Raw genomic sequence first — 18,869 nt, 5'->3', positions numbered from 1 at the left:
TTGGCTGGGAGGGAGGGTGGAGGAGGAATGGAGGAGGGGCTGGGATGAGGTCTTGGGGCTCCTCCTTTAGGTTATTGGTTCTCAAGCTTCATCGTGCACAAGCAGCCCCTGGCTGCATGGCAGGCTTGCAGATTCGGGGGCCCACTCCCAGTGGTTCTAGTGGTCTAGGGTAGGGCCTGAGGGAATCTGCATTTTTAACACTCACACACACACACACACACACACACACACACACGCACATACATACACATATACACACTTCTGCAAAAGGATTCTGCAGCAGGTGGTCCAGGGACCACACATTGAGAATCCCTATGAAGCTGTCAAGGTGTACCTAAGAGATTTGGATGGGGCCTGAAGACTCCAATGTGATTAGAACCCAGATACACAAAACAGAGGTGGGGTATGGGAGGATTGGTAAATGGAAGCCATTCCTAGCCAGTGCCCCCTGATTTTCCACAAGCATCCTCCTGTGTTGGATAAGGAGGTTCCATTCCTTCCCTTTGTCCTTCTTCCCAGTCCCAAAGATGCCTTCCGAGCAGTGAAGAAGAGGATTGTGGGGAATAAGAACTTCCACGAGGTGATGCTGGCTCTCACGGTGAGTGTTCTGCCCGTCTGTCCCATGGCAGGACCACAGTCTGCTGAGGGTGGCCTCCCTGGAGTCCAGCAGTCCTTCAGGCCACCCATGCGCTCCTCGTCCAAAGGCTGGGAAGGAAAGTTCCCTGGGCAAAACGCTGTCCTGTCTCCACTGCTGGTGGACCGCGAATGGCAAGCGACGCCCTTTGAAAGGGTTCTCCCCAGCCCACGGCCTAGGGAATAGACACACTGAGGTCCACACCTCTCGGGAACCACTGGCACAAGAGCCTGAACTGAAGAACCTGCTGAGTGGCGTAGATACTGGGTGAACCCAGGCCTCAAAGGGGCAGAAAGCCTGGCAGGCTGAGTTGGGCACAGCTGGGCACTCCAACACCCAGAAAAAGCACATAAAACACAGGCTGGTGGCTGACATGAGGGCAGTCCTTGCCCCAACAGTGAACCAGTCCAGACCACAGGACAGGACAGGCCTGAGAGGCCGCAGAGTAGAGAGGAGAACGTTCTGTTCCAGCCTCCCCCACAAGCGGAATTTATATCCAGGTGACTCAGGTTGAGCTGAAAAGCAAAGGAGGCTCCCTGGGAAGGGGACAGTCTGGGCCTTGCAGGGTCACCAGCTGATTGAAAGCTCAGGTTCTTTTTGCTCTCCACTTGGAAGACCACCTCCCCTCTAGAGCACATTCAGTTCAGGGACACCATCGGGACAGAGTTGTCTGGGCACTGATGCAGTCAGCAGGTGGACTCTAGCCAGCACGCTGCCCTGCTTCTCACCCCGGCCGTTCCCCAGTAAACCAACCCCAAATCCAGGAGGAGTCCCCAGGTCTCTGTGTTCCTGGGCTCACTTCAGGAAGGCCCCTCCTCTGCTCAGCCTCCCCCTTGGAGCGTGGGGTGGGACTGGCGGGGGAGGTCCTGAAGTGGCACCTTGTGCCGCTCCAGGTGCTGGAAACCTGCGTCAAGAACTGCGGGCACCGCTTCCACGTGCTGGTGGCCAGCCAGGACTTCGTGGAGGGGGTGCTGGTGAGGACCATCCTGCCCAAGAACAACCCTCCCACCATCGTGCACGACAAGGTGCTCAACCTCATCCAGGTGAGTGTGGGGGTGGGGCCAAGGGAGGAAGGTACCCCAACCCCAAGGGTTTTTTTTCTGTTTGCCTCAGTCTCTATTTCTCAATTTTGAGGTCTTGATTATCTGCTGATTGGATGTTTTGTGTGGGGGGTGGCTGTGGAGTGGGCTGGCCGGGCTGTCTGGGTGAATGTGAAAAAGAAGCGGCCAGTCAGGGAAAGGCTTTCCGTTCTCTGTCGAGGTAACGGGCAGGGGGGCTCGGGGGGAGGAAATGAGCAGTGGTTACTGCTATGTCCCCTTGTCCTCCTCTCAGTCCTGGGCTGACGCGTTCCGCAGCTCGCCCGATTTGACAGGCGTCGTCGCTGTCTACGAGGACCTGCGGAGAAAGGGCCTGGAGTTCCCAATGACCGACCTGGACATGCTCTCGCCCATCCACACGCCCCAGAGGGTGAGGAAAACGGTTGCCCCTGGGCCCTGGGTGTCTCCCCTCTTCACCACTTTCTGGAAACAGTGGGAAGGGAAGACCAGAGCTACTTTCCGGGTTCAGCAGTTGCTTCCTGTGGGCCCCTGACTTCCTGGGGTCCTTCTCTTCCTCAGAAGTCCTTGCTGATCCTGTTTTTTGCCCTCTAGAGTGTGTTCAGCTCGGAGACACCATCAGGACAGAATTCTGTGGGCACCAACAGCAGTCAGCAAGTGGACTCCAGCCAGCACACTGCCCCTCTGCCAACCCTGGCTGCTCCCCCCGGCGACACACCCATTGCTCCAACCCCTGAGCAGGTACACGGCAGGAGGGCTGGAACCCCTCTCCACACACCGCAGAGTGGGACCACCTGCCAGTGTGGAAATTGTATGTCGCGTCTCCACTTAATCCTCACAATGGACTAAAGGAGTTCATGGTATTCTTCCTGTTTTAGAGATGAGGAAACTGAGGCTCAGAGACAGAAACTGCTGAGAGCCACTCCTCTCATCAGAGACAGAGCTGGGATCCAAGCTCAAGTCCGCCTGGCTCCAAGCAGGCTCTGTCCTGAGCCTGCAGTTGTCACACTGTTCTCTCTCGGGGCAGCACCATGGAGAGAAAATGCCAGCAGGCAGCCCCCTCAGCCAGAGCAGCTCCACTTTGTGTGTGATTTGCTTGCCTGTTCACATAAGATCTCATCTGAACAGAGGTTCTGTTTGAAAACAGTTTAAAACATCTTCACAAAAAATTAAAAGCATAGAAAAGACGAAGAAGGTTTGAGGCTTAGTATAAGATTCTAGAAGGCAGGGCCTGACTAGCTTTGAAGGACTGCCCACCCCCCCTTCCCCACTAGGTGGGACAATGACTTATTCAGGCTGTTGGTGAGTTTCTCCCTCCTGAAGCTGGAGGTGAGGTGCCTCGCCCTGGACTGTTTGTGAAGTGCTGAAGCTGCTCCACCTCCTGGGTGCCCACTTGTTTCGCACTTGGCCATTGGGGTGTGGGTGGGGGGCTGCACACTGCAGTATCTAACAAACCTCAAACCCGTCATGCCAGCTAAATGTAAAAGTGCAAGTGAAAAAGACACGGGTATATAATGGGAATAAAAGTTTAACTTAACTTTCCAAGATGTGTACCCACTGATCCCTTGGCCAGCATCATTTGGACTTAAACCCATGGTCTTTTGCACCCTAATCTATCTGAAGAGAAATTTCTGTACTTTATTATCTCACCCCCCAGAGTCACAAACATTACTGGGAAAGTTGTGCTACCTAACAAAATAAAGGTGCATAAAAAATTATCAAACTACCCTGTGATCCAAAAAATTAACCAACCAGGTTGTGATTTTAACCAATTTGCCTGATGTCTAGCATTTGTGTGGATCAAGGCTCAGATTTGCTCCTAGCGTAAGAAGATTCTTGAACAAAACTGAGTAGTCTTTGTTCAATTTCAGCGTCCCCTTTCGTCTCCTGGGACATGTTAAGACAGTTAGGAACGCACTGATGTAACTCCCAGACTCCTTTGTAATTAAGTCCCATCTGACTTGGCTATGTTAGGTTTATGATCAGTAGTTTTTCCACTCCTACCAAGAGTGTTCATTAAATAGGCCAAATATACCAAACGTTTTGCAGGTTTTGGAAAGTGTCAGTGAACTGTAGTGGACACACCACCTGTCCCTGAGCTCCCAGTTCTTTGTCTGTAAAAGCTGGGTTGACAATATCCACCCTGTATGACTGGTGAAGGTTATACCAGAGATGGAAGTTAAGTGCTCAGTACTTTCGGGGAGCTGTCACAATCATCAATCATCATGAGTTTCTTTAGTGACACTCATATTCTGAAATCGGCTATAACTCAGGCACACCATTTAGAATGTACAAGCATTTCCCAAAAAGACTTTGCAACTTTATTTACAATATTTCCTCAAGTACCAGACCTTGAAACCCCTTGATTATTGAAAACCTGTTAACATCCTTCAAAGCAATTGTTCCATGGGGTGGGATTGGGGTCTCTTCCTTGGAAGAGCCTAGGACACCAAAGCTTACCAGGGAACAAGGCAAAATACAGGTATCCTAGGAGGAGAGAGCTGGCAAAATCCCAGCCATCCTAGGGGAAGATGGGGGAGAATCCCAGCCATCCTAGGAGGAGAGAGAGGCCTGCAACTCAGGAGCAAACCAAGGCTCAGTTTCCATCACTGAGACACTAAACAATGGTAGCAACATCCAGGCAACAGAAATTGCGATTTTGGGGTAGAAGGTGTCTGCTGTGGGAAGAGGAGGCCTGCAGAGGCCAAGGGCTGGGCTGAGCTGACTAGGAGTGAACAAACAGCTGCATCAGTTTCATACAAGCAAGCCCAAAGGCGTGGTAGTCAGCAAAAATATGACCAATGAGTATGTTTGTTTTTAACAGATTTATTGAGGTATAATTGACCTAGAACAAACTGCACATGTTTAAACTGTATGGAGAGATAAGCTTTGATATGGGTATACCTCCGTGAACCATCACCATGATCAAGATAATCAGCATCCATCACCCCAAAAGTTTCCTCAACAACCACTCGATTGTAACTGCAAAATGCGTGATTGTACGCAGGTCCCCTGCTTTCTTCCCATGTGCTGTCTGGAGCCCTCTTTCTCTCCCCACCCCACCCACCTTTCTTTCTTAATGCAGTGGGGTGTCCACCCCAGGCAGGAAAAATGCCCCTTTCTTCAGAGACTCCCCCAGCCCTTCAGCCTCAGAGCAGCCTTTTCTTCAGGCCTCCCTTAGAAAGCAGGGACCAGAAGGAGCTAAGCAGACGGCTCCCAGAGGGCCTTGGTCCAGACTCGTGGAGGGGGGCTGTCCTCTGGGCCTCGTTAGCTGCCACTCTGAGCCCAGGAGATGCTGGAGTCCTTCCATCCATACTCGGTGGTTTGCTCGCCCTCAGGTTGTTTCATTTTGGCTTCTCCCTGCACCAGGCTCCCAGTTTGGAGATGGTAACGGTTGGTAACACCTCTGGGGGTGCCTGTAAGGGGGTGGGGGCAAGCCCACCACATGCCTCTTAGTGCGGAGCTGTGGCCCAGGACCAGGAGTAAGAGAAGCTGCTGGCCGGTCAGCTCCTCTGGGTGCCACCCCCAGGGCTGGTGGTGCCAGGCTCTATCCCTGGGAGGGACAGCAGCCTCCGACCCCTGACTTCCCTCACCTGGACCAACGATGTGTTTCAGATTGGGAAGCTGCGCAGCGAGCTGGAGATGGTGAGTGGGAACGTGAGAGTGATGTCGGAGATGCTGACGGAACTGGTGCCCACCCAGGCGGAGCCCGCTGATCTGGAGCTGCTCCAGGTGAGTGACACCACTCCCTCCCACAGGTGAGTTCCACACACCTTCCTTCCCAGCTCACACTACACGTTTCCATGGCTTACTTTGAATACCTTTGTCACAGTGAGAGATGTTAAAGCCAGATTGGAATTCACATCTTGGCTCTACCACTTTCTGCTTTGAACAAAATAGCCCCCTTCCCTCAGTTTCCTCATCTGTAAGATTGCTCTAATGATAGATTTTATGAATAAGGTGGATGTGAGAATTGAATAAGGCATTGCATGTAAAACACCGTGCCCTCTGCCTGGTACGGAGTAAGCTCTTAATAACTGGTCAAGGTAAAGCTGAAGGCAGGATCTCAGCAAATACGAAGCCCAGCACGTGGAACGGTGGAGTGGGGTCAGCGTCAGGGAGCAGTGCCAGCTTTGAGAGGAGGGAGCAACTGCTGGTCTTGGGAAGCTGAGCAGGTGGGGAGCTGTTGGTTTGTACTCCCACAGTCCCACCCCCTGCTGGGAGGTCCACTGGAGCAGAAGGGTCTGTGTTTGGGGAAAGACACCCACCTCATGGAGGTCAATTCAAAGAGGCAGCACTGAGGAGCAGCCACTGAGTGAGGCCCCAGGAAAGTGGAACCCTGGACAACCCAGGAATTACCAGAATCCAGCAGGGAACAGAGTGCTTGCTGTGACTGATTTTGTGTTGGTCTCCCACTGGGCCTCTGACTCCTTGAGGGCAGAGCTCGAGCCTAACTCGTCTCTGTTTCCCTGATCCTAACCAAGCTGACTCAGCGTGCTTGCTCAGGGGTCCTTACACTGTGGGTGGGTGGTGGAGCTGGAAGTAGGAGTCTTGGAGTTGAGTGAATGAATGAATGAACACAGGAAGACCAAGTGAAGGCTTCTGAGAAAAGATGAGAGGGTTGGGAGCCACAGGACTGCTATAGTGCAGCTAACTCCATGGGGCCCAACTGAGGCCATGCAGGTGTGTGCGATTTCGGGCCTGTGAATACTGGAGCTGGTGAGCCAGGTTGACACAGGACCAGCTCACATGTGTTGAGCTCTTCTGTGTGCCAGGCTCTGACGTTGACACGTGACATCCATTCACTCATTTATTTACTCCTCACCACTCCCTTGAGGTAGCAATTGATGTATCCCCATTTCCCAGATCAGGAAACCAAGGCAAAAGAAGGTAAGATAATGTGCCCAAGTTCACACGGCTGGTAAAGAGCAGAGCTGGGCTCTGGGCCAAGGGCAGGCTCCAAGAGCAGCTCTTCTGCCCTTGGGAGGGGCCAGCAAGGAAGTGGCAAGAAAGCCACAGGTGTGCTTGGTCATCAGAGGAAGAGAGAGGCCTCAGGATGTTGCAAGTCACTCAGATCTTCCCTTTCCTCAAGCCAAAGGCAGATGGATGCATCCCCGGGAGGGGGCCTGGCCCAGGAGGGGGTGAAATAGCCATCAGGGAGGTGGCTGAGTAACAGGGTCTGAAAAAGAGCCACAATGATTATCGGGCCACCCCTCGTCTTAATGCTCCTTCCAGGAGACAAGTGTGCTTGCTGGCTGAGGACCGTGACCCAGGCACCCAAAGAAAGAAACTGCCGGGCTTACAAATCAAAAACCTCTGGTGCTGTGGTTGGGCTTTCCTTTTTTTCAATAGTAGAACTTCTATTTTCCCAAATCCATTTAAATATATGACACTTAACTGATTAAAAGTCAACCTAACTTATAATGCGGTAGCCTGGACTGCATCCTGGAACAGAACAAGAACAATTAATGGGAAAACTTTGAAATCTGAATAAAGTCTATAGATTAGTTAATAGTACTGTGCTAACATTAATTTCTTAGTTTTGAGAAATGTCAGACTAAGAGGAAACTGGGCAAAGGGTATTCAGGAACTCTCTGTACTATCTGAGTAACTTTTCTCTAAATCAAAATTGCTCCAAAATAAATTAATACCTATACTTTTATTAAGTCAGTCAGTGGGAATATAAGGCAAAAATTCAAACTCAGGGGTTACGGGTGAGAGTTGGAGTCATCCAGTTCATTTTTTAGTTGCAGGAAATCCCAGCACACCTGAGAAGGGGCAGTTGGTTTGGCCAGCCCACCTCAACTTCTTCAGCTAAGCAAAGATGGCAGCAGACAATTTATTCTGAAGTCTGCACAAAGCCAAGTTAAACCAGCAGCACAAAATATAGCATGTTGGTGACCTCCAGGGCATTAAGTTTTAGAAGTGAAATTCAAACGTATGTTTGTAGAACCCCAAAAGCTCTACCATGAAACCCTGAAGTCCGGTTTGGAAACCTCTCCCTCCTCTATCACATGCCCGGGCCCGAGCTTGTCCCGAGGTGGCCTGCTCTGAGCAGCTGTGGTTTTCTCCCTTCCTTCCTGGGCAGGAGCTCCACTGCACGTGCCGAGCCATGCAGCAGCGGGTGCTAGAGCTCATCCCCCGAATCACCAACGAGCAGCTGACAGAGGAGCTGCTCATCATCAACGACCATCTCAACAATGTGTTCCTGCGCCATGAACGGTAACCTCCCCACCTCCTCCAGCCTCTGGCCAAGTGCCCCCTTCTCCCTTCCCTTCCTCCTGCTTTCCTGGTCTCCTCACATGGGCTGAGCCTTCTCTCTTCTCGCTCTGGAACACAAGGCAGGCCGTCAAGTGGATTTTCCCTCAGCTGTCTTCTTCCAGCATGCACATGATTCCCCATCCTTCCTCCCACCACGTCTCCTTTCCAGAGTAGGCCCGGCCACCTGGGCCCCTGAGTCCATCCCTGGGAGAAGGCAGTGGGTGGGGGCCAAGAGCACAGGCCCTGGCACTGACAGGCCTGGCTGTCTTTGCTGTTCCGCCATTTACTAGCTTCACAAAGGGCTTCTGGCTAACTTAAGCAGAAAAAAGAATTTATGAGAAGAATAGCTTTTATTAATTGGGTAGCTTTTGGAATCCAAAGAAGCGTACAGCCTCCCAACAGGGCAGAAAGGACAGATCCCAGGGCAGCTCAGGGGTTTGAGGGCAAAAACTCCTGGACTATGTCCCCAGGGTGCCGGCATCAGTACATGAATCAGCTCCAAATTTTTTCCCATCCTTGCATCATTCTGCTCAAGTGTCGGATCCTCAAGAAAGACTCAGATTGGCTTAGCTTCCTTGTGCCCACCACTGAGGGAGGGGGAGGACCCCTTGATGACAGTCCCACAAGGATCATGTGAAGTGGGCGGAGAGCCATTCCCCAAAGGAACACTTAGGTGCTGTTACAAAAGAAGGGCGAAGAAATGCTCACTCCTGGGAGGCAGCATGCCTACCACGAGGCTCGTTATGGTACCTACCTCCTCAGGTAGCTGAGAGAGAAGGTGAAATGATGCCTGTGGAGCACTTAGCAGCCTGGGGTGTCCGGTACAGGATCCCAGTGGTTCCAGCTCCCCCGGTGCCTTGTTCATCTTTGTAAGTGTGTCCATCAGTGGCCCTCACTGAGGTTCCACTTCAGTCGAGAATGGGGTTGAGCTGCTGTGGACCACATCCACTGGCCTCTCCTGCTCATGAGCCCAGCGTGTCCACCCCTCTACACTGGGCTGACAGGTGCCGCCAACACTCACAGTCCTCAGGTCTGGCAGTCACTGGTGCTTTCAGTTTGCCCCGTGTCTTCACTTGATCCTCACAGTGACCGTGGAGGCAGGTCTATAGTTACCCCCTTTTTATAGGCGAGGATCTTGAAGCCCAGCAGTGAAATCATCTACTCCGAATCACCTAACTAGTGAGTGACAAGGCCAGGATCCCAGACCAGGCTCTTCTTGGTCCATTTCACCAGTTTCTTGGGCTGCCTGAGGGTAGTTTAAGGCCCCATAAAGCAGTGTAAGAAATATGGATCTTTCTTACACCACTCCAGAGACGCTAGAGTGTGCACACACATACATATATAGGTGTATAAAATAGCACTTACCTTTTTTGTGCACCATGTGTTCCAGTTTTCTTATTTGTTTCAGTCTGTGCTTGCATGTTTGTTTAATGCTGGTCATGAATAAGGTGGCCATATAAATGATAATCCAAACTGGGACACTTTTGCACGTGAAAGAGGGGCACTGTTAATAGTTCCCTGGGCACAGCAGGCATAAACTGTTTGTCTGTGGCAAACCAGGGTGCACTGTCACCCTCATCGTGACCCAGCACATTGATTTGGATACCCATGGTCTGGAAAGCACTGCCTGGCTGTGCCAAAGTGGCCTCTCTTAACCGTCTCCTTGACTCAGAGGTTTTCTGTCCTGTAGGTTTGAACGGTTCCGAACAGGCCAGATCGCCAAGGTAAGAGGCTTCTCCTTTCTGGAACTACATCATGCCCACGTTGATGGGAGCAAGTAGGGTTGTTCTCACCTCCCTCCCCAGAAATCCTAGGCAGGCTATGCCTTCTTATCCAGCTCATAGGGAAGTCCCCTTCTAACTCTGTGTCACTGTCCCTTTAAGGTAAAAAAAAGGCTGCACCACCAGCCTCCCAGAGGGTCCGGCTGAGAGGCAAAGGGGAGGAAGAAAAACTCCCTGACTCCTAACCATAGTTGCTGGGGCCTTGGTGACATCCTTGGGCAAGGAGGGTGGGGCCCAGTGCTGTGGGGTAGAAGGGACCGAGGCTACAGGTGGGAAGGATGATCGTGGCATCTTGTTCCCCCCCCAGGCCCCAAGCGAGGCCGAGCCGGCAACTGACCTGATCGACATGGGCCCTGACCCGGCAACCACCAGCAACCTCTCGTCTCAGCTGGCAGGAATGAGTAAGTGGCAGCTTGTGGGACCATGCCAGGGGCACTTTATGGTGCTCTGACACCCCTGCAGCTCTGGGGATGGCCAACAGCAGAATCCCAGCCACACCTAGCTGAGGTCCCAAATGAGTCATGCTTGCTGAAGCTGGCAGCAAGGTTGGGCACTTGGAACAAAACTCCCCGCTGCACAAATTCCTGAGCCCCCTTGGACCTCAGAAATCCCGCTGTGATTGCCCACCCCCACTGTAAATTCCCCAGGGCCTACATCACCTGGGCGACCTTGCACAAGATCAACAGGGTAGCACCAGGACCCTCCTCACAGGTCGTTATGAGGACTGAAGCAGTTACTAAATGCTCGGGCTCTGAATGAGTGCTAGCAACCACTACCACCATCCCTGGGATGGTTTTCAGTGTCACTGCTTGCCTGCTTCACACCGAGCTCTAGGAAAGAATTAAGATCCCATTTTGAATCACTAATACTACAGTTCTTGAGAAATTAAATATCTAATCACTATCCTACTGCTCAGCCCTGGGAGGAGATGACTGTATCTCCCCCTCTGAGATGCGTAAACTACAGCTAGAGAGAGGAAGTGACCTGCCCCCAGCCCCACATCCCCCCTCCTGGCTGCCTCACCAGCCCCAAACCCTGGCACCAGCTCAGCATTCCGGGACAGCCGGGCAGATCCTTCACGTGAGCCTCTCTGTCCCCCCAGGCCTGGGATCCAGCAGTGTGAGAACCGGCCTGCAGTCTCTGGGTACCTCCGGCCAGCTGGAAGACGAGTTTGACATGTTTGCGCTGACGCGGGGCAGCTCGCTGGCAGACCAACGGAAAGAGTGAGTGGCCTGGTCCCCTGCAGGTCAGGTTGCTCTGTGTCAGGGGAGAGCCTTTTGGAGTCCCCAAACCTGGCTTGCTGGTGGGCATACTGTGAGAAAGCACAGAGCCCCCTGCCCATACCCCCTCAGGCTGGAAAGAGCTTCTTTTCCCTCAGTCAGCCCAGCATGGACTGGAGAGCCACCAGCTGTGGGCCAGGCTGTTCATGTGGTATTAACCTCACCTCATCTGCTCAGATGAAGAAACTGAGGCACTGGGAAGCTGGGTCATCTGCCCCAGGTCAGGCAACTGACATTTGGCAGTGTTAGGTTGGGAGCCTGGGGCTTTCTGGTTCTAAAACATAGTGTCTCTGGCCCCATCCCATCTCTCCACTGTGCCCTACACCGTGAACCAAGGCCTCCAGGGGCAGGCAAGTTCCCGGTAAATCTCCAGGGTTTCACCAAGCCATTGTTGTTGCTCCGTAGTCGCCTATAATTTCCAGAGAAGTCCTGTTGCCCCACTCGGATCTACCCACTTGGCACCAGAGCTGGGTCTCTGTCCTTCCCTGGGGACTGTCCATTTTGAGGTGGTGCTCTTGACAGTGACAGGCATGTGGCCGGGGGTGTCCATCAGAGCCCAGCCCCTTCCCTGGACATCTCAGGGATTGGCCCCATCCAGGCTTGTCAGGAGAAGCAGTTAGCTTGGTGGTTTTTTTTTTTTTTCCTTCCTTCAGCCTTTTGCTTCTGACCCCCAGTGGACCACCAGGATTCTTATAGCCAAGAAAAGCTCTGGATTAAGAGGACCTATGCTAGGAGATCCCACCCAGCCCCGTACTGGGTCATTCTGGTGTCTGAACACTCCAGGAAACACCTCAGTTTTTCTGTGGACCTCAGGAGTTCCTGGAGAACCCTTCCCAGTTGGCACATCCAGGTCAGATCTGAAAGGCTGCAGCCAGCCTGGGCCAACGAGGATTCTCCTGCCCCAACCCACCTGCCCACTGGCCCAAGCCAGCCCAGGACTCCAGCCTGTATTTTTAGTCCAGGGCCAAGTCCTTACTCCCAAGCCCAGGCGCCTCGGGGACTAGCAGCTCACGGTTGCCATGGAGCAAGGGGCACTGCCTGTGACTCCTTTGCCGATGGCAGCTAATGAGTCTGGCGGGACTTGCAGCCAGGAGGGTGGTCTGTCCACCTAGGCCCCAGCAGGCAGCACCCTGGCCACACCAGAGAGCTCCTGGCACCAGCCTGGCTCAACTGCCTGGCTACAGGTTTGCTGTCCCACCCTCACTCCTTTGGTGAGCATTCATTCTGGACCCTAGTGGAAAAGAGAAAAAGCAAACCTGAAACTTGCTCTCTCGGGCCTGCAGTCTCAAAGGGAGAGTGATGTTTCTGTGCTGTGCTAAGTGCCATCCTGGAGGCATGTGCCAGGCACTGTGGACAGCTGGAGGAGGGGGACATGGAACTCTGCAGAGGGCAGTCAGGGCAGGACTAGGGGCAGGGGCCAAACCCACATGAATAGCACATGCAAAGGCTCAGGGGCAGGCGAGGCCTGTGATGCAGGCCAAGGGGGTGCGGCTGTTGTGTTACCCCCGTGCAGAGCGTGTGTGGGAAAAGTGAGCGGGATGCTGGGGGGAGCAGCAGGGGCCAGGGGGGCCACACAAAAGTAGTTAGATTTTATCCTAATGTTAGCAGTAAGGAGCATGGGAAGGAATTTTTTTTTTAATCAAGTTTGCATCTTTGAAACTGCCTTAGGCTGGCCACAGCTGAAATGGCATCCTGTACCCTCTCAGGTCCTTGGTGTTCTCTCAGGCCTACCTTGGGGATTGGTTTCCACCCCAGCAGCAAACTTCCAGCAGGGACAGCATTTTGCCTCAGCATCAAGTTCTTCTTTCCTTTGTTATCCTGCCCTCCACTTCAGGTGGCTCTCTAGCTCTCCTGGTTGCCTTTTGTCTCTCTGCCTTGTTTGTCCCTGGGGCTCTCAAATCCTCCAGGGTTTTTTCTGTGCTCCTGGTGTCTGGCACACACCTCACTCAGCCTGCCTGGCTCCCCACTTCACTCCCATCTGCACCCTCTCAGGCTGACCAGGCTCTTCCACCAGGGAGACTGGGGAGAGTGGCTGGGGTGGCCCGGCTGGCCGAGGCAGGGACACCAGAAGGGGGGGTGCTCCTCCTCACCTGCTTCCACACGCTGTCCTGGAGGACATGCCCCACTTCCTCCTCAGGACTGCTGTGACAGCGGCCTCCCCTCCATGATGCACTTTGATGAGTGTGACCCCAAGTGGCCCAGGTCCAGCCCCTGCCCGCACACAGCCACCTCCTGAGGACCATCTGAGCAACAGTCCCCGCCCCCTGCACTGGAAGTCTGCAGCCCTGTGCAGGCTGTGTGGCTTCCTCCAGAGGGGGTGCACAGCTCCACTGCAGGCAAGGCCCCAAGGGGGCTTTCAGCCTGAGTGTGGGTACATGAGAGAAAAGCAGAGATAGTGCAAGGAATTAGGAAAGAATGTGTAATTCTTTTGATTGAAAGGGAGGCATCGGTTTCTGCATATCCCTGAGACTGGCTATGCATTGCCCTGCCTTTTTCCACAAGGCGCCTGGCACATCTTAGAGCAAGACAACCACCTGGCTGCACCCACAACCTGAATTAGCAGCTCTTCTCTGGGTCAGAATGCGTTGCTAAGTCATTGGCACACTCCTCGTTGCCAGCTCCACCCCATCTACCCCCCCATTTAGCCAGAATATTAAGCTGTTCTCCTAGAGGTTATAGCACCCCCACCCTCCAGCGCGTGCACACACACACACACACACACACACACACACATCTCTGCCAGCCCTGGCTTTAAGGTTGGCTTCAGCATGGCCCTGTTGAGACCGAGAGGGGCTGGGGTGATTACTCTTCACGCTGGGGAGCCAGTGCACACTAGCTAGTGCAAATTGGTCTTCAGCAGCAGAATGGAATTCCCTATTCAAATGCAACCTTATACAGAATCACAATTTATAAAATTATTAAATGCAAGCTGCTCCAGAAAAGGGCTGTAGATGAGACTTCTGCATGAGCATGGGGTCACTGGAGCTGTTTCTCAGTCCCCTGGGGTTTGGCCAAATCTGGTTATAGCCATTGGTGATCTTGGTCTAGGTCTTTGGCCAGTAGCACCCCCCTGACATCTCCAGCCTCTGCAGACACCTGTCACACAGGGCATAGATCTGACCCCATTGTCCAGAGGCAGAAATGAGACCCTTTCTACCATTCCCAGGCAGGCCTGGAGAGCGGGAGTCCCCAGCCCGTGCCACCTGCTACCCAGGCATGAGGCATGACCCGAGCCCACAAGGGATGTGAGCCCAACTTGTCCCCACCCACACCCCCTCCCTCCTGCATCAGCTGGCATGCCAGGTAGGACAAGGGCAGCATCTAATGGCGGCGGCTGCCTCTGTGTTTCAGAGTAAAATATGAAGCTCCCCAAGCAACAGACGGCCTGGCTGGAGCCCTCGACGCCCGGCAGCAGAGCACTGGAGCGGTAAGCAGGGGCCCTCCTGCCACCGTGGGGCCTGTCCAGAGGCAGGCAAGGGACTACTCCCCGGCTAGGTCCACTGTGGGCCAGCTCTTTGAAACTGAGGTGGTTATTCCCATTTTACAGCTGAGGAAACTGTTGGAAGGGTAAGTCATTTGCCCAGGGTCACACAGCAAATCGGGGGTTGAGCAAGGGCTGTGATCTGAGTCTAAGTGAGGGAGCTGAGTCTAGCAGCTTTGGGTTCACATCCCAGCTCTACCTGGAACCAGCTGTGTGTCCTTGGGCAAATTATTAATCTTTCCAACCCTCAGTTTCTTCCTCAACAAGTTGGGGTTTATAGTAGTATCTATTTATAATAGTTTATAATAGTGTGCATGAGGGATGCACTTAAAGTGCTTGGCACAAGAGTTAGCGGCCAGTCGCTATTCTCCCTCACGGCCTCTCTAGAGGACCGTTTGTTTTGCCGGTGTGTCGGCAGAGGGACGAGACTGGAACTAGAGCCAGCCCTCTAGTTGCTGGCTCCTGCTCCGATGCTCTCACCACTCCATCACCTTGCAGTCAGGTCCCAGGGAGGGAAAGCACACACACAACTCCAATTGCAGAAAAGCAGAAGCTGGTAAATTTTCTCTCAGTCATCTCCCATAACTTGAGAGACTGAAGCAACTCCCAGGGTATAATTTTGTTATAACCATGTCTGCAAACACCTGCTCCCAAGGTACGTAAGTCTGGCTGGGTGGTAAAAGCTTTAGTCCACTAAATCATCAGAACATGATTCCAAGCAGCAAAGGAGAAGACTGAAATAAGTGCTCTGCCAACTCTGTGGGAGCCATCGTTGCCCCACAAGTCCTGTGCTGTTGGGCCGCACAGGCCAGTTTCTACGTCATTCCCAGAGCGCCTCCTGCATGCACAGCCCAAAGGCAGTCACGGAGGGATGGGTTGGGAGTAAGGCTCCAGTCCTCCCTCCACCTCCTCTGGGACATCTCTTTAAATGCTCACCGACACATATGCGTTGGAGAAACCAATGTTTCTAGAAACCTGGGTGCTTGACAGAATCCCCTGGGAGCCACCAGGACCAGCTAACGGCTGCAGCTCTGCCACCCTAGGCTGGTGCAGGCCCACCCTCTGGGATCATTTTGGAAAGAGCTGAGAATCTTTCTTAATTTTCTCCCAGCTTGGCCCAGGCTGCTCAGGGCCCTGGAGTCCCAGGAGTATTGTGGTTCAGCTCCAGTGAGAACCCTCTGCAGCCTCCTTCACTCCCTTTTACCTGCTGCCACTCCCACCGCACACACACACAAACACACCACACATACCCCACACACACACATACACACATATATACCACACACTCTATGCACAGAAACACCACATACCATAACACACACCACATAAGTACACAGAGATGCCACACATACCACACTCACATACCACGCACACATGCACACCACATACATATTACACACTCACACACACCACATAACCACATCCACACACATACACACTACATACACCATGCACACATACACACCTCATACTTACACCATGCTCACACATACACCAACCACATAACCACATACCACATACACACACCACACACACGTACACCTACCACATGCACCACACACACTATACACATACCACAAACACACCTACCACACACATACACACCATACACATACATACTACATATATACAACACACACACCACATAACCACATACCACATACACACAGCACATACACATCACATACCTCACATGTACCACACACACATACACACCACACACACCACGTACATATACCACACACACACACACACACACACACATACACACACCCCACAGCAGCTTCCCTGGGTGGCAGCAGGCCTCCTGAGCCAAGGAGCGTCCCTGTTGGAGAAGGCTGCCGCCCTCCAGGGGCCGGCCCTCCCTGGCCACCCACCCCAGTGTGCCTCTTTCCCACCCAGATGGCAGGCAGCAGCGAGAAGAGCCTCAGTGACTGGATGGTGAGACAAGGCATGGTGAGGAGGGGCCAGGCCCCATCCACACGGAGAGCTGGGGGCTGTTGCGCACAGGGGTCCCTACTCAGGGAAAACTGGGGCTGAGGCGGTGCTGTCTGAGGGAGTGGGACCTGAAAGGAGACCTGGAGCAGAAAGGAGGTGTGTGCCTGCCTGGGCTGCTGAGGGCCCCTGCCTCGTTCCCAGCTGGCCCAGCCCTGTCAGCCCAGCACTCAGTAGGGTCCCGCTCCCTCCACTCTCGCTTCTGCGGCCTCTCAGGGCTTGTTACTGCTCGGGACTCCACAGCAAGGCCCCTGCGGCCCTTCTGGCAGCCGAGAGGTGACCTGGAGCTCACCCACCTTGGGCAGAGTGCCCATCGAGAGCTGTGGGAGCTGGTGTGGGCCTTCCGGAGTACCTCATGCTCCTGCTGCTGCTGCCGCCGCCTGGGAAATCGGCTCCGCCTTTGTCTGGGCTCTGCTGCTGCCCAGAGGGCGTCCTCAGGGGCTGGGTCTTGGAGCTTGGGGACTGAACTCGTTTGGTTGGAGATAGACTGTCCTCCCTCTTTCCCAAAGTCACACCACAGTAACTGGCATTTCTTGAGCATCTGCCCTGCCGGCATTATGCTAAGCACTGTCTATCCATTATCTCATTTAATCCTCCCAGCAACCTGGACGGTAGGTACTGCTGTTATCCTTACTCCAAAGATGGGGGAAATGAGGCTCAAAGAAGTTAACAGCCTGCCCAGAGTCTGTGCCCAGAACCTCCATCTGGATTTTCCAGCCCCCATGCAGGAGCCTTTGCGGCCGAGCCCAGTCCATGTCTGTGTGGCCCAAAGTGTAGCAGCCCCTTCCACGGGGCAGCCTGGCCCCTCTGGCCAACTCAGCACCTCCTTCCTCTGGCTCTGTATCTATGCCTTTCCATCATGAACTCTGGAGACAGAACCTGGTGGCCCCTGGCCCGCCCCAACCACGGTGGTGGATAGAATGTCCCACCCTGGGCTTCACGTTTTCACCTGTCAGATGCTCCCTGTGCACCTGCGGTGGAGTTGGGCCTTTAGAGCCCAGGCTGGGGCCGCACTGTTGGGTGGGCCCAGTCCCTGCCCTGGGCCTTTGCAGTCCCTCTCCTCTAGCCCGGAACCCTCATCCCCTGCATCTGCTGCCAGCAGCTCCCTCTCCCTCAGCCTGGCACAGTGGTCAGAGTCGTGGGAAGCAGGCAGCTGGGCAGGAACATCTTCAGATTCTCCGGGCAACCCAGGAGCCATCTTGAGGAGGAGATGTCAGGGGTCTAGAAGGGGACAGGCGGCTGGCCCTATTTCATAAGTGAGGAGACGGAGGCAATGCTGGGGCCTTCCACTTGGTCCCCTAGTGCACTGCCCCTCCCTGCCTCACCCCCTGCCCCTCCTTCCAGATCCCGGTCACCCAGGCATGCCTCATGGAGGACATCGAGCAGTGGCTGTCCACTGATGTGGTAAGTGAGGCCCGCCCAGTGCCAGAGCAAAGGCTCAGCCTGTTCCTCGTCCCCCTGGCAGGTGGGGTGCAGCGCTGGGAAGGGGAAGTTTGAGGGATGGGGCCCATTTTTCTCATGAGGCAGTGAATGGCCAGAGAGCCAGGATACAGTGGTCCAGCACCCTGAAGGGAGCAGGGTGGAGAGCGGGGAAGGAGGGGAGAGCGTTAACAGGAGCATCTCAGCAGCTGGAAGGGGCCCCTCTCCTGCCACCTGCCTGCCTCCTCCTGGGCATGTCCCTCTAGAGAAGGGCAGCTGATTGCCCTTGGCCTGAGCCCGGCTCCCTTGCAGGGGCTCGCGCTCTCCCTTTCCCAGAGCACACTCCAATTGGGAGGTCCCGGTGAGTACTGGCTCACTGTGGGCAGGATTGGAAAGGTTTAGAGTGGGTAACGGATTACCCGGATTACCTGTGATGGCGCTAAGCTCTGAAGTCCCCCAGCCACTCCCAGAGGGCAATTCCATTATCAGCCTCCTTTTACAGATAAGGAGACTGATAAGTGATCCAAATTAGGGAAGTGTCCAGGAGGAGACAGGCAGGTGGCAGGAGATGGGGACCCTGAACCCAGGCAGTCTGGCTCCAAACCCCCATGCTCTGATACCACACCCACACCCACTCACCTGCCATGAGTGCAAGGGGCAGGAATCAGAGTCAGCTACTCCCCAAGCACCCGCCCTCATGCTCAGCCCATGCATGAGGGAGGATGCCAAAGGAGGAGAGAGGATGAGAGAACCCGGGCGCCCCCAGTCCCAGAGGCCGCCTTCTCAAGCGGTCAAGACTAGTTCTACCGCAGGTCAGGCCAGGCTGGCCCACACGGCAGCCCTGTGCCTTGAGCCAGGCCAGTCTCCTCTGGCAAAGCAGCAGGTGGCACATTCCAGGCAGAGGTCAGGTGGGGGCTGCACCCCCTGAAGAGCCCCCATTCCCAGCAGGGTCTCTGGCCACTT

The 18,869-nt window shown here is 54.1% G+C and overlaps 1 protein-coding gene across 7 annotated transcripts in view; it reads left to right on the top strand.

Moving 5' to 3' along the window:
• TOM1 (target of myb1 membrane trafficking protein) overlaps positions 1 to 18,869 on the top strand; it is a 58,200-nt gene that overhangs the window by 37,848 nt on the left and 1,483 nt on the right. For 3 of the 7 annotated variants that reach the window (XM_037845995.1, XM_037845994.1, XM_037846000.1), the window contains 12 exons: positions 520 to 598; positions 1,528 to 1,677; positions 1,967 to 2,101; positions 2,284 to 2,430; positions 5,305 to 5,421; positions 7,778 to 7,911; positions 9,641 to 9,674; positions 10,039 to 10,132; positions 10,834 to 10,954; positions 14,363 to 14,438; positions 16,395 to 16,448; positions 17,832 to 17,891. In XM_037845995.1, coding sequence (XP_037701923.1) covers positions 520 to 598; positions 1,528 to 1,677; positions 1,967 to 2,101; positions 2,284 to 2,430; positions 5,305 to 5,421; positions 7,778 to 7,911; positions 9,641 to 9,674; positions 10,039 to 10,132; positions 10,834 to 10,954; positions 14,363 to 14,438; positions 16,395 to 16,448; positions 17,832 to 17,891 — 1,201 coding nt within the window. The remainder of the gene's footprint in view (positions 1 to 519; positions 599 to 1,527; positions 1,678 to 1,966; positions 2,102 to 2,283; positions 2,431 to 5,304; positions 5,422 to 7,777; positions 7,912 to 9,640; positions 9,675 to 10,038; positions 10,133 to 10,833; positions 10,955 to 14,362; positions 14,439 to 16,394; positions 16,449 to 17,831; positions 17,892 to 18,869) is intronic. The other 4 variants (XM_037845997.1, XM_037845996.1, XM_037845999.1 and 1 more) reach the window with 2 other exon arrangements.

This window comes from Choloepus didactylus, chromosome 8, assembly GCF_015220235.1.
Source record: "Choloepus didactylus isolate mChoDid1 chromosome 8, mChoDid1.pri, whole genome shotgun sequence".
Classification (NCBI taxonomy): Eukaryota; Metazoa; Chordata; class Mammalia; order Pilosa; family Megalonychidae; genus Choloepus; species Choloepus didactylus.
This window is presented reverse-complemented; position numbering and strand designations above follow the sequence as displayed.